General features: G+C 36.6%; 1 protein-coding gene across 3 annotated transcripts in view; it reads left to right on the top strand.

The window, feature by feature from the left end:
- The window catches only part of ADGRA3 (adhesion G protein-coupled receptor A3), a 121,820-nt gene extending 119,961 nt beyond the window's left edge, over positions 1 to 1,859 (top strand). For all 3 annotated transcript variants that reach the window (XM_087434145.1, XM_004432314.3, XM_087434146.1), the window contains 2 exons: positions 43 to 138; positions 280 to 1,859. In XM_087434145.1, coding sequence (XP_087290271.1) covers positions 43 to 138; positions 280 to 1,522 — 1,339 coding nt within the window. In that variant the 3' untranslated portion in view covers positions 1,523 to 1,859. The remainder of the gene's footprint in view (positions 1 to 42; positions 139 to 279) is intronic.
- Positions 1,860 to 15,604: the final 13,745 nt, after the last annotated feature.

The raw sequence follows: 15,604 nt of genomic DNA, 5'->3' as shown, positions 1-15,604 counted from the left end.
ATTGGAACGATGAGCTGTTATTTCCTTTCTCCTTCCTTCTAGGTTTTACCTGATCGGTGGTGGTATACCCATCATAGTTTGTGGCATAACAGCGGCAGCCAACATCAAGAATTATGGCAGTCGGCCAAATGCGCCCTAGTGAGTATTTTGTGTTTTCTGCAGACCTGACCCAGTCGCCTCCCTTTTAACTATTTCCCAGGCACAAAAGTTCATTGCAATTTCTTAAACAGTTTATTGACATATGTAGCATCTGAGCTGGTTCATGATTTTCTTTCCTAGTTGCTGGATGGCGTGGGAACCCTCCTTGGGAGCTTTCTATGGGCCGGCCAGCTTCATCACTTTCGTAAACTGTATGTACTTTCTAAGCATATTTATTCAGTTGAAAAGACACCCTGAGCGCAAATATGAGCTGAAGGAGCCCACCGAGGAGCAACAGAGGTTGGCAGCCAATGAACATGGCGAAGTAAATCATCAGGACTCCATGTCTTTGTCTCTGATTTCGACATCAGCATTGGAAAATGAGCACACTTTTCAGTCTCAACTTTTGGGGGCCAGCCTTACTTTGCTGTTATTTGTCGCTTTGTGGATGTTTGGGGCCTTGGCTGTTTCTTTGTATTACCCTTTGGACTTGGTTTTCAGCTTCTTCTTTGGAGCCACGTGTTTAAGCCTCAGTGCATTCATCATGGTTCACCATTGTGTCAGTAGGGAGGACGTCAGACTTGCATGGATCATGACTTGCTGCCCAGGCTGGAGCTCTTACTCTGTACAAGTCAATGTGCAGCCCCCCAACTCCACTGGGACAAGCGGAGAGGCACCCAAGTGCACCAATAGCAGCACAGAATCTTCATGCACAAACAAGAGTGCATCGAGCTTCAAAAATTCCTCCCAGGGCTGCAAATTGACAAACTTGCAGGCCGCTGCAGCTCAGTGCCATACCAATTCTCTGCCTTTGAATGCCACGCCTCAGCTTGATAATAGTCTGACAGAACATTCGATGGACAATGATATTAAAATGCATGTGGCGCCTTTGGAAGTTCAATTTCGAACAAATGTGCACCCAAGCCGCCATCATAAAAACAGAAGTAAAGGACACCGGGCAAGCCGACTCACAGTCCTGAGAGAATATGCCTACGATGTCCCCACAAGCGTGGAAGGAAGTGTGCAGAACGGCTTATCGAAAAGTCGGCCGGGAAATAACGAAGGACACTCGAGGAGTCGAAGAGCCTATTTAGCCTACAGAGAGAGACAGTATAACCCACCCCAACAGGACAGCAGTGATGCTTGTAGCACACTCCCCAAAAGCAGCAGAAATTTTGAAAAGCCTGTTTCAACTAGTAGTAAAAAAGATGCATTAAGGAAGCCAATTGTAGTTGAACTTGAAAGTCAGCAGAAGTCTTATGGCCTCAACTTGGCCATTCAGAATGGACCAATTAAAAGCAATGGGCAGAATGGACCCTTACTGGGTACGGATAGCACTGGCAATGTTAGGACTGGATTATGGAAACATGAAACTACTGTGTAGCGTTGGTGGGCTTCTTAGGCAGAAATCCATATAAACTGTGATATTCACATTCCTTTAAGCTATGAACATGTAAAAAAACAAACTGTTTACAGCCTCCTTAGGGATTCAAAAGAATTTTGAATAAACTTCTAAGTTTTGGATTTTATGTATTTTATATCCCCCAGTTGTTGCTTTTTAATGAATTTTTTAAAAAAACCCTCTAAAGCATTATTTTAGTTGTCAAAGCACCAGCAGGACATTTTGGGAATCTGAAATGTAATTTCTTGGAGTCTGTAATATCTACTTCCATTTCAGGTGTGTATTTAATACAATAAATAGGTGTTTGTCATTGTGTCAATCTTATATTTTTATATTTTACAATAGATGCATTTAATTCTATTTTATTGAAGTTTATATACTGGGATATTTTAATAAGAGTTATACATAGATCAGTTATCAGATATTTACATGATTATCTCCACTGATTATGGCATATAAATCCAAGGGCTTTTGGATGATGTATTTTATAAATATAGTTTTAAACGCTACAGGTTTTTAAAAAGATCTCACAGAATGGTTTTTTGAAGATGGAAATGCCTGAAAAGCTTTTCCTAAATTACATTACTTTTGCCGTATCACGTTGGTCCTATTAATACTACTTTTGACACTGCTGTGGCTTTTCAGTGGTTTATATTTTAATTTTTTTATTCATTCTTTTTTTTCCCCCCAGCACATATGTTATTCTCAAACGTAAATGAAGAGCTACCATATAAGGTTCACATGTACTTATTTTCGATTCTTCAATATTGGCTCTTATGTTGGCTGTTATTTGTTGTGAAGTTCTTCAGGTTCATGCCAAAGTACAGGTTTTTAAATTCCATTCCGAAGACAAAAACTGGTCTGATCCAAAAGTTATCCTTGGTCATCGATGCACTGCAGTCCTTACCCATCTTCAGTCCACAGTCTCACTGGGGTCCATCCCTGTAACCCTCTGCCGTGACTCCTTGGTGCGTTCAGTTCCCTCTGATATGCAAGACACTGCCTGAAAAGATTGACACAGCTTAGTTCTGTTTTTGACAGCAGTCTAAAGGTTTGAATCAGATTAGAATCAAAAGTCTACATTTAAGGAATGCTAAAAAATGTCAAGCTTAGCTTGATAAACCTCAATCTGAGAGACTTCCTGCTTACTTACATAATGTAGTTCTCAGAGATGCCATGAGATCACCCATTATAGTGTAAATGTTCACTTTTCATTCGGTTACTGCTTTAGAAATAAATTTTGCTTTGCAATAGTAAAACTAATAGTTCTATTTAAGCCTTTTGTCAAGTGTTAGTTTTCAAGACATTCTTTTTGGTAGGGGAAGCAAGGCAACCAGATGGATAGATTAGCCACCTGTGTGTTTAAGTACTGCCTGGCCCAGGGTCTCCTGGTAAGTGATGTATATGTGCAGGATGATGTTTAGAAATGAGAAAGATAAACTAATAAGAAACGGAATGAATAATTCTTTCTATTGCTATTTAAAGTGTGCTCTGTTATTTGCAAGACATCATTCCAGTGTTTAACCGGTTTCTCTGACCCATAGGTCAGCTCTACATAGAGAAAGAACTTGGTTCCTCTGCTTTTTCCTTCCTCTCCACAGGAAGTGAGGAATTTCCCTTCCTGGAAAATCAATTCAATAAGCATTTATTAATTTAAACATAACTTCCTGTAGATAAAAAAGGAAGAGAAGCTTGGGTCTAGGGGGTGCAGAGAACTGGGATAAAAATCAACTACTTGCAATAAAGTAAAGATTCCACTAAAAATATTCAGAGTGTTTTGATACTCAAAGCATAGAAAGTGATGAGTGATGACTTTATGCATTGTATTCTTAGTATTTGATTGAATTAAAATTTGATGTTTGTGTATAGGAAGTGAATAACATTGCATCTCCCAACCTTTGTCATTTATGATTTATGGCTTGTTGGTGATTGGGGTTTCTCTGTTTTTTTATAGAATCATAAACTATGGAGAAATGTTTCTTTTCTTAGAGATCAGCTCATTCATTTTCCTCATTTAAAAATTTTTGCAACTGAGACCCAAAGAATTTCTGACTTGCTGAACGTGCCAGCAGGTTATGCCGTATCCAGGACCAGGACCCTGTTGATGCTGTGGCTACCATGCTTTGTACCACATTTCATTCCTTCTCTGAAGGCAATCACTTGTGCTCCTCACAGTGTTTATTATCTATAATTTTACCAGACTTGACTTTCATTCTAGTTATTTGAGTTTTAATTTCATAATGAGATATAGTTGGTTATATTCTACTTAAGGAAACACACGATTTATTCTTTTATTCCCTAAAAAACTATTCCATGATTTATGCTTTTAAATCATGCTATTATATACTATATGATGTATATAATAAACACATTATATATATATAACTTGATATTAAATGCTAATCTATTTTTTAGGTAATAATTAGAAATCAGATTTGTGTATGAGTTTTTGTGACTAGATTTATAGATGTATGTAAATGTATGTTAATATTTCAGGTCATTAACAGGTGGCAACTAATTTCCAAATCTCAAGATATTTTGCTTGTGTAATGTAATGTAGCTCTACATCCATGTTCAATATATTTATATAAATAGGTATAATCTTATAAACAGATAGCTACTTGTATATAGATGCTGAGGTTTAGATTGTGTTTGTTATTGAGAAATAACAATGTTAAAATATTTAGGCCTATGTGTTTCAGGCATTGAGTTCAGAATGGCCAAACTGAAGTTGGTAGAGACCATAAAAAATGAGGAAGTAAAATAATTAACTGAAAGCATTTGATGCCAGAATGAAACTAAACTATCAAGGAAAGTAATGCATACAACAACAATCCAAAATTTAAAACAAATGTTAATTCTTTTAAATGTTTTTCTTTTCAGATTCCCAGAATCATTTAATTATTTTAATATTCACTCCAATACTTTTATCTGAGAGGTGATTTGATTATTTGTAACTACTTAGGATAATGTTTCCCAAACTTGAGTCATTCCATGACTTTTGCCAATTTTGCTGTATTTTCCCTAACATTTATATTGATACTGTGCTATATATCAACTCACTTTTTTTACTGAAATATAAGTAATAATAACTCCAATAGATTTTTTTGTGTAAAATGAAGCGAACTCTTCAAGGAGAAATTTGTAACTGTTTATAATCTGTCAATACTAAAAATCTGTGACTACATATTGCTTGGTTTTAGACAAAGGTGAGATTGCAATCAGTAAGAAGATTCTATTTTTTTAGTGTTGTATTAACTGTCCTGAATCTTCCCAACCTATCTAGGGGCCTCCAGTCTAGAACCATGGCTTATATTGGCCATTAGAGTCTCCCAGCCAGTGGCAATATTGTGATTCTGGAGGCATTGATTGATGAACACAACTAGTACAGAGAGTATTAACTTAGTCACTGTGTGCTAATTAGTTAGTCCTGTCTCTCCACCTCCCGTGGTGTACCCAGCTCTGTATGTGATGAAGCCCCAGGCAGCCTTTGGTCATAGCTTTTTTTAGCCTCTTCGCTGGGAATGTCAGTATCTCTGAGATGGATACTGAGTGTGAACTTATAGGACCATAATGTTAAGAAACCCCCATTTATGTGGTCAGTGATGGACCACTACCTTTGCTTATAAAATTGGGTGCTAAGAATTAATTCCTGGCCAAAATCTTTTAGACTTTTGTTCAACAATTTTGCTTCATGCTATATTCCTTCTAATTGTGTCACGTTTACAAAATGGTAGAGACAGAGTGTGTGTGTGTTTAATTCCATTGTCTGCTGCTGCTGTCTAGTTGGAGAAGATACTGATGACTTTTATCAGAGTGTTCCAAGTATTTTCAAAAAGGTCAAATATTTTCAGAGGGCTCTTCAGATGCATTGCTAACTGGCTTGTTGCAACAATGTGCAGAATCCGGCTAATCACATCTTGAATTTTGCAGTCATTGTGTTCAGTCTGTCTTGGTATATGATACTGATGAAGGTTTGCTTATATGGATAAATTTAGTGTTCAAATGAGCAAATATATATGCAAGATATGATTGCTCGCAAAGCTAGGCGTAGTCATATGTACCAACTGAGATTGAAGATTGTGTAGGAAGACATTCCACATGAAAGTAATAAACTCCAGTACTGAACAGGGTGTTTGTTTTGTTGTCAATATCTTTTCCTTTATAAAACGGAGTGAAAATGTTCATTTAATGGTCAACCATCATTAACAATTTTTACTGCTAAGTTTTTTTTTTTTAAACTTTCATATTGAGTCTGGGTAATGTGTTTTAAAAATGCAAAATTTTAGGGGCTTAAAACAATAAAAATTTCTTGCTTAAGTAATGGTCTGGCATGTATGTTCCTAGCCTGGCAGCTCTCCCCAGCGGTTTTTCCCCAGGTTTCTGCCATTCTCTGGCCCTGCCCTTTTCTAGGTCCTTCCTCAGGGAATGGAGGATAGCACATGGGAGGGTTTTATGGATCAGGCCTGGAGATGGTGTATGTCATTTCTACCCACGGTCCATTGGCCAAAGTGCAGTTGTGGCCACACCAAACTGCAAAGGAAGCTGGGAAATGTAGGCTAGCTGTGTGTCCAGGAAGGGGAGGGAGATGATTTGGTGAAAAAATAACCAGGCTGCCGCAAGGATAGAGTCACAGTGTGTACAACTTATTCCCACCTAGTCTTCATTACCCATTAAAAATCATACTGGTAAGCACTGATCCATTATGGGTTCCAAACAAAAATGCTAGGCTTCATGTCAGTTTGCAAATTATGGATGTTCAACATTTTGAAAAGAATTCAGTACATACATGGAAATTGAGTATCCATTCTGCTGATCTATGTCCTTAATATTCTCATTTAAAAATGATTGTACTGGAAGCCTCATTTCCTGAGGCGTAAATATATTCACAATTGTTGTACAATCCATCTCCAGAACTTTTTGGTCTTGCAAAACTGAAACTCTATACCCGTCAAACGACAACTCCCCATTTCTCCTTCCCCACAGCTGCTGGCAACCACCATGCTACTTTGTTTCCATAAATTTGACAACTCTTGAAGTGGAATCATACAGTATTTTTCTTTTTGTGACTGTCTCATTTCACTTAGCATAATATCCTTAGGGTTCACCGTATTGTAGCACGTGTCAGAATTTCCTTACTTTTTAAGGCTAACATCCTATTGTATGTATATTCCACATTATCTGTTCGTCTGCCCATTAATGGACATTTGGTTGCTGTGAAAATGAGTGTCTAAATATCTCTTTGAGACTCTGTTTTCAGTTCTTTTGGATTTATATCCAGAAGCAAATTACTGATCATATGGTAATAGTATTTTTAACTTTGAGGAACCACCATACTGTTTTTCATAGGGGCTGCACCATTTTACATACTCAGCAACTGTACAAGCACTCCAATTTCTCTACATCCTCGCCAACACTTTTTCTTTTTTTTTTGATACTAGTCTTCCTAATGGGTGTGAGGTGTGATACCTCATTTTGGTTTTGATTTACATTTTGCTGATAAGTGATATTAAGCATCTTTTCATATGTTTGTTGGCCATTTGTGTTTATTCTTTGGAGAAATGTCTATTTAAGTCGTTTGTCTATTTTTAAATTGAGTTATTTGTTGTTTTTTGTAGTTATTGTTGTTGAGTTGTCGGTGCCTTATCTATTCTGAAATTAACCCCTAATCAGATATATGCTTTGCAGATATTTTCTACCATTCCATAGGTTGCCTTTTACTCTGTTGATTGTGTCCTTTGATGCACAGTTTTTAATTTGATGTCCAGTTTATCTATTTTTACTTTTGTTTCCAATGCTTTTGGTGTCATACCCAAGAAATCATTGCCAATCCAATGTCATGAAGCTTTTCCTTTATGTTTTCTTCTAAGAGTTTTATAGTTTTAGATCTTACATTTAAGTCTTTGATCCATTTTAAGTTAATTTTTGTATGTTGCAAAGGATGTAGGGATTTAATTTCATCCTTTTTCATGTGGATATCCAGTTTTCCCAACACCATTTGTGGATGAGACTGTCCTTTCTCCATTGAATAGTCTTGGCACCCTTGTCAAAAATTGTTTGACCCTGTATCTGAGGGTTTATTTCTGGGGTCTCTGTTCTATTCCGTTGGTCTATATATCTGTCTTTATGCCATACAATGCTCTTTTGATTACTGTAGCTTTGTAATAAGTTTTGAAATAAGTTGTGAGACCTCCAAATTTGTTCTTATTTTTCAAGGTTGCTGTGTTAGTTTGCTAGGGATACCAAAATAAAATACTGCAGACTGGGTGGCTTAAACAACAGACTTCTATTTTCTCACATTTCTGGAGGCAAGAATTCTAAGATCAAGGTGTCAGCAGGTTTGGTTTCTTATGAGACTTCTCTTGTTGGCTTTCAGATGGCCACTTTCTTGCTCTGTGCTCACATGGCCTTTCTGCAAGCACATCCCTGGTGTCTCTCTCTGTATCCAAATTCTTCCTTTTATAAGAAAACCAGTCATATTGGATTAAGGCCCACCCCAAAGGCCTCATTATAATTTAATCACCTCTTTAAAGTTCTTATCTCCAAATACAGTCACATTCTGAGCTACTGGTTGTTAGAGTTGCAGTATATGAATTCTGAGGGCACATAATTCAACACATGACAATTTATTTAGGATCCCTTGAGATTCCATGTGAATTTTAGGATGGATTTTTCTATTTCTGCAAAAAATACTTTTAGGATTTTGATAGGGATTGGACTAAATCTGTAGATTACTTCAGTAATTAGTATTTACATCCTAAAAATACTAAGCCTTCCAGTCCATGAACATAGAATATCTTTCCATTTATTTGTGTCTTTAATTTTTTTTGGCAGTGTTTTGTAGTTTTCAGTGTACAAGTCTTTTACCTCCTTGGTTAAATTTATTCCTAAGTATTTTATTCTTTTTGATGCTATTGTAAGTGAGATTGTCATCTTAATTTCATTTTTAGATTGTTCATTGTTAGTGCGTAGAAACACAACTGGTTTTTGTGTCTTGATATTGTATCCTGCAACTCTGCTGACTGTTTATTCTAACAGGTTTTTTTTGGAATCTTTATAATATAAGATCGTGTCATCTGCGAAGAGTTAATTTAACTGCTACCTTTCTGGTTTGGATGCCCTGTGTTTCTTTCTCTTGTCTAATTGCTTTGGCTAGGACTTCTAGTACTGTGTTGAATAGAAGTGATGAAAGTTAGCATCTCTGTCTTGTTCTTGATCTTAAAGGAAAAACGTTCAGTTTTTCACCATTGAGAATGATGTTAGCTGTGGACATTTCATGTATGGCTTTTGTTGTGTTGAAGTAGTTTCCTTCTATTCCTAGTTGTTGAGTGGTGTTATGAAAGGGTACTAAATTTTGTCAAATTCTTTTGCTGCATCAGTTGAGTTGGTTGTGTTTTTTCCCCCTTCATTCTGTAACTGTAGTATATTACATGGATTTTTTTATATGTTGAATCATCCTTTCATTCCAGGAATATTCACTTGATCATAGTGTATAATTCTTTTAATGTGCTGTTGAATTTTTTTTTTTTTTGCTAATATTTTGTTGAGGATTTTTGCACTGATAGTCCTCAAGTATTTCACCTTTTGAGATGATGTTAGATTTAGGTGTTTTGTAGATACCTTTTATGATATTAAGAAAGGTTTCTTAGCTTAATTAGCTGAATTGGATTTTGATATTATCAAGTTTCCTATTCATATTTGTTGAAATATTTAATGATTTTCTGCTTTTTTCTGTTACTATAGTCAAGTACATTGACTGAGTTTTGATGTTAAACCAACCTTGCATCCTGGTATACATACTATTTGTTCATAAAGTATTATCTTTCCTGTATATCACTGGATTTGATTTGCATATGTATTTTTTGGATTTTTGCATCTACATTTGTTAGAGAAATTTGTCTACAGTGTTCTTTTACTATCCTTGTTAGGTTTTAGATCAATATTATACTGGCATCTTAAAATGAATTTTGTGGTACTTTAGTCACTCTATTCTTAGAAGGAGTAAGATTGGTATTAGTTCTTCCTTAAGTATTTGGAAAAATTTTCAAGTGAAGTTATCTGGGCTGCAAGTTTTCTTTCATGGGTAGTTTTTAGTTAAAGATTCAATTTTCTGAAAGGTATTGAACTGTCAAAGATTTTCTTTATCTTCTTGTTCAGTTGTGATAAGTTGTATTATTTCCTTAAGGAATCTGTCCATTTCATCTAAGTTGACAAACTTACTGTCATCAAGTTCTTTCTAATATCCTCTCATCCTTTACAGGTGTGTACTGATTTCACCTTTTTCATTCCTGATAAAGCTATTTTTTGTTTTCTCCATTTAAAAAATTCATTATTCTTAGAGGATTTATCACTTGTATTAACCTTTTCAGAAAATCATCTCTGGTATTGTTCATTTTCTCTATTGTATGTTTGCTTTCTACTGTTGTTGCCTTTTGCTCTTCATTATTTTCTTCTTCCCGTATTTTTGGGGTTTGCATCACTGTTCTTTCTATAGCTTTTTAAAATGGATTTTTAAACTTTTTTTCCCTGAAATATACAGTTAGAACTATACGTTGCCCTGTGAACGTTGTTTGGAGATAATGAAGACCATAAGATTATCCATCTAAACCTTGAAAACTACCTTCATATTGTTTTCTTTTTTGTTTGTTTATTTTGAAGGAAATAATAGGCTACTTATATTTACCCCAGAGTGTAGTGAGAAACTATTGTTTGAAGTTTTCATTATTTCTATTTTTAACCCTTCCACCGAGGGTCCACTTACCTGCTTAAATTTCATAACTCCTCATTCTGATACTTTTTCTTCCATGCCATTAGGAATTTCTGAAGTGAATTCCATGTGGTAAAGATGCCTGAATGTGCCCCCATTTGAGGATACATTGCACGAGAGTCTCCTCAGTATAGGCAAAACACTAAGAGAATATCTTGTAAAACAATTCTAGCTATGTTTCTGAAGACATTTATTTTCTCACGTAGGATATTCCCCAAAATAGTTTAACTTTATAAAAAGCTGAAGAAACTTAGAATTATTATAATCAACAACAGAAGGAAACTTGAAAAGACTGAATGGTTTGAGTCAGATAGATATACAGATTTTTTCATTACAACTTAAAAGTTTCTAATATTGAATGTAAACTGTGGTAGTTATATGAGATTTCCATACATTTTACTGACTTCAGGGTTGAATTGGCAAGCTGACAGCATGACAGGCCTGGAAGGTTTGGCTGGTTTTGTTGTCTAAAGGGCTTGGCTCCTGACTCCATTTAGGGACAGGACAGAAGGCTTGGTGCCTGGAGAGGCAGAAATTTGCAGCCAAGATCACCACATAAAGCTGAGTCCCTCAATGGGCTACATCCACAGGAAGAAATCTGCTCACATTTAGGGATACAGAACAGGGAAGTTTATCAGTCATGGCCTGGCTCTACTTTGTCCCCTCTCTGGGTTAATAGCCATGTGGGTTGAAATTTTTACTGCCTGCATCCTTCTGTGATTATCCCCAACCAGAGAAGGCAAAATAAAATGTGGCCTTGCTAAATGCCACTTTTGCAGATGGAAGAAGCAAACATAATACAACCCTGCAAGTACCCACTCAGTGACCTATGGGATTTATGAGCCCAGGTGTGAACTGTCCTTTAGGTATTCAGCATTACTCTATCCAAACACTTTTGGGATGACCTGCTGTAGTTGTCTTTCTTACACACCTCCATCTCATCTTCATGCAGTGTGATCTCCTGGTCATAGTTAATTATTCCAGGAATGGATACATGACCCACGCCAGGGCAGGCAGTCTCTTCCCTGGGAATTTGAACTAAGAAGAAGTCTCTTCTATCACTTGACTGGTAATTTAAACACTCGGGATCAAAGAATAGGTCAGATAGACTAGTGAGAAGACTGGAGAAGAGGGATCTTTGGAGGCTCTGTTCGCCATCCTTGGGGAAGAAGTGGAATGCTATCTTCTTTAACTCCAGTCTAGTGGGAGGGACTTCTTGAGGAAGCTGGAAAGGCTGTTATGTGCTCTTTGAAACTGAGGCATAATGAATTGGGGTCCAACTCAGCTCTACCCCCAAGAAATATAGAAGACAGGATGTGGTAGGCAAAATAATGGGCCCCCAAAGACGTCTACATCTTAATCTCCGGAAGCAGTGAATATGTTACCTCCCATGGCAAACAGGACTTTGCAAATGTGATTAAGGATTTTGAGATGAGATTATCCTAGATAATCCAAGTGGGCCCAATGTCATGACAAGGATCCTTTTGAAAGGAGCAGAAGGGTCAGAGTCAGAGGAGATGTGATGATGGAAGCAGAGATCGGAGCACTGTGGCATGAGCCAAGGAATGCAAGTAGCCTCTAGAAGCTGGAAAAGGAAAGAAATGCGTTCTCCTTATTTCTTCAGAGCCTTCAAAAGTAATGTAGCCCTACCGGCACCTTGATTTTAGCCCAGTGAAACTGATTTTGGACATCTGACCTCCAGAACTGTGAAATTATAAATTTGTGATAAATTATTACTGCAGTAATAGGAAACTAATACACAGACTGATGCTTTGGTGACAGCTCAGAGAGTGCTGCTGCTGTGATGTAGGTTGACAAGCACAGAGTGTGGGGAGAAGACTGGGTGAGTATTTTCTGTGGACCAGATGTGGACCTCCAGGAGAGAATGCTGGCAAGGGGTTTTTGTGAGGCCTATCCAATAGTGCCCTCTGTAGGAGCAAGGAGGTCTCAGCAGGAGGAATCTGGAGGCATGCCATTGACTTCCTGTTAAGGAAGGCATTCCAAATGACCATATGCCTCCTTCTGTATCAAGGAAACTGCAGCAGAGTAGGGCCCAGAGAGCTCAAGGCCAACATATGACAGTTCCAATTTAAGTAAAACTTTTCTTGCCCCTTTCCACAGCATGTCGGTTCTGATAGAAGCTAAAGACACCTTCAGATAGATGGGAGAGATAAGATGAAGAATTGGAGAGGCTGGCCACCACCGTTTCTTATTGCAGGCTTGCAACTATCATGGTTCCAACAACCTGGAAGAAGGTAGAAGATTGGACATTAAAGCAAATTCACAGCTTTATTATCTCGACCTGTACTTTCTAATTAGTCAAGAATTTTTAATGGTCTAAAGGGACCATAGAACCGTCCAGCATTTTCTTTGATGGAGTATTTCTGTCTCTGACTAAAGTATAAACACACAGTAGGAGACAAAAAACAGTAATATCTTTTAAATTTTATGAAAGTTTTCAAAATGCAAAAAATTAGAAATAATAGTATAATGAATTCCCCTCTGTTATTGGCTGAATTAAGAACCCCCCAAATTCATATGTTGAAGTCCTAACCCCCAGTGTGACTGTATTTGGAAATAGGGCTTTTAGGAAATAATTAAAGTTAAATGAGGTCAAAAGGATAAAGTTCTAATCCCTTTGGATTGGTGGCCTTATAAAAAGAGGAAGAGAGAGAGCTTTCTCCACATGGACCCACTGAGGAAGGCCATGTGAGGACACGGAGAGAAGGTGGCCATCTGCAAGTCAGGAAGAGAGCTTTCACCGGAACCAACCATGCTGGCACACTGATCTCAGACTTCTAGAATTGTGAGAAAATAAATATCTGTTGTTTAAGCCACCCAGTCTGTGGTATTTTGTTATGGCAGGCCAAGCAGAGGAATATACCCTCTATCCATACCCCATATTCAATAATTATTGACATTATGTCATGCTTCCTTCGTCTATTCCCCTCCTTTTTTCCTTCCTTTCATCCTCCTTTCCTATAAAGACTATCTTATGTCAAACTTAGACATGATATGATGTTTTCTTTTAAATATATCCATATGCATCTCTAAAGAATAAAGATGATTTACAACCTCACTATTCAGGCGTACGTTCATTATTACTATTCATTAGGATCTCACTTCCCAGACCTGATGGGTGCACTGGAAGTTGAAGTGAGTTGTGGGCATGTGATTTGCTTTCACCACTAAAATGAGAACAGAAGTCGTGTGTATCAGCTATTACTGTGTAATAAGCCACCGCCGCAATTTATTGGCTTAAGACAAGCATTATTTTTCATGATTCTGTGGGTTGGGTGGGCATTTCTTTTGGTTAAACTTCTTGGCTTATCTCGATGGTCAGCTGGCAAGTTAGTTGTGGCTGGATGGTGCAGGAGGGCTTCCGTTGGATGAACTCTTTGCTCCATGTGTTCTCTCATCTGTCAGTAGGCTAGCTCTGGAATCTTCCTAGTGGTCCCAGGGTTCCAAAGAACATCAAGAGAAAGTAAATTCCAATGCACAAGCACTTTTCAAGCCTTTGCTAATGTCCCATCCACTAAAGTAAGTCACATGCCCTAGCCCCAATTCAAGGACTAGAGAAGAGACTCTATCTCTTGATGGGAAGAGCTACAAAGTTGTATTTCAAAAAAGGAGTGTGCATACCGGACAGGAAGAGTTTGTGGCCATTTTTGCAACTTACTACAGGTATTGTGAGGTTCTTCCAAAGCTATGATTAACTGAGGGTTTTGTTTTGACTACAGTACATGAGAAGGCTGGATAACAAATTAACTGTTGAGAATTGGCAATGGAACAAAGCAAAACAAGATTAAGAGGAAAGGAAAGCAGTAACAATTTTTTAATTGTCTATTGATAGTATATAGAAAAAATAATAGATTTTTATATATTGTTCCTACAAGCTTGCTAAATTGACAATTATGGTAACTTTCTTGTAGATTCTTTAGGATTTTCTATGTACATGATCATGTTGCCTGCAAATAAGACAATTTTAGTTCTATTCTGTATGTGGTTTCTTTTTCTTTTTTTCGCCTCATTTCCAATCTTAGAGGCAAAACATTTAGTCTTTCACCATTAAATATGAGTTAGATATAGGGTTTTTGTAGATGCCCTTTGTCAAGTCGAGGCTATTCTATTCTTAACGTGGAAACTTTGTTCATTGATATTAGCTCTTCTTTCCTGGTGTAAGCATTTAGAGCTCTGAATTTTCTTCTAAATTTTGCTTTAGCTATATCCCTCAAATTTTTATTTTTCCTTTCATTTTCACTCATTTAAAAAATTTTTCTAATTTTTCTCATCATTTCTTCTTTGATCCATGTGTTGCTTAGAAGTATATTGGGAGTTTTTCCAGGTTATCTTTATTGTTGCTGATTCCTAATTTAATTCTCTTGTCATCAGAGAACATTGTATATCCTCAGTCCTTTCAAATTTGAGACTTATTTTATGGTCAGCATTTGATCTATCTTATTGAATGTTTTATGACCGTGTATAAAGAATGTGCATTCTACTGTTGTTGCAGAGAGTGTTCTATAAATGTAAATTAGGTTAGTTAGATTGATAACGTCATTTAGGATGTCTGTATTCTTACTGATTTCTCTCTACTTGTTCTATCACTTGCTGAGAAAGGAGTGTTTAAATCTCCAACCATAAATTTGAATCTGTCTACTTCTTTCTGTTCAGAAATTTGTTTTCATCATGAATTTGAAACTCTGTAATTAGGTGTATACAAACTTAGGACTGTTATGTCTCTTAATGAATTAGAATATTATTACAAAATGTTTGTCATCTTTTTCTCTGGTTACTTAAAATGTTTTTCTCTTTATCCTTGGTTTTCAGGAATTCATTTTGATATGTTTGGTGTAGTTTTCTTTGTGTGTATATTTCTTGGATCTACGGGTTTATTGTATTTATCAAATTTATAAAACTTGCAGCCTTATTCCTTTAAATATTTTTCTTACACATCAGTTAGACAGCTTGATATTGTCCAAAAATCACTGAAGTTTGTTCACTTTTTGTCTGTCATTTTTCTCTCTGTTCTTCAGTTTGGATAGTTTCTATTGCTATATATCTTCAAGTTCACTGATCTTTTCTTCTGTAGCATCTAATCTCTATTAAGCTCACGCAGTGAATTTTTTATTTCAGGTATTGTACTTTCCATCTTTAGGGCTTAATTTGTTTTTTCTTTGTAGTTTCCATTATGTGATGTTTTCCTTTAAAGTAAAATATTGGTCATATTTCTAATAGCTCTTTTAAGTCCTTCTCTGATAATTCCATCATATAAGTCATTTCTAGTGTTATTTTCT

The sequence above is a fragment of the Ceratotherium simum genome, chromosome 8, assembly GCF_057802395.1.
Source record: "Ceratotherium simum simum isolate JZ-2026a chromosome 8, ASM5780239v1, whole genome shotgun sequence".
NCBI lineage: Eukaryota > Metazoa > Chordata > Mammalia > Perissodactyla > Rhinocerotidae > Ceratotherium > Ceratotherium simum.
Note: the sequence above shows the minus strand (reverse complement) of the source record. Positions and strands in the feature narration are given on the sequence as shown.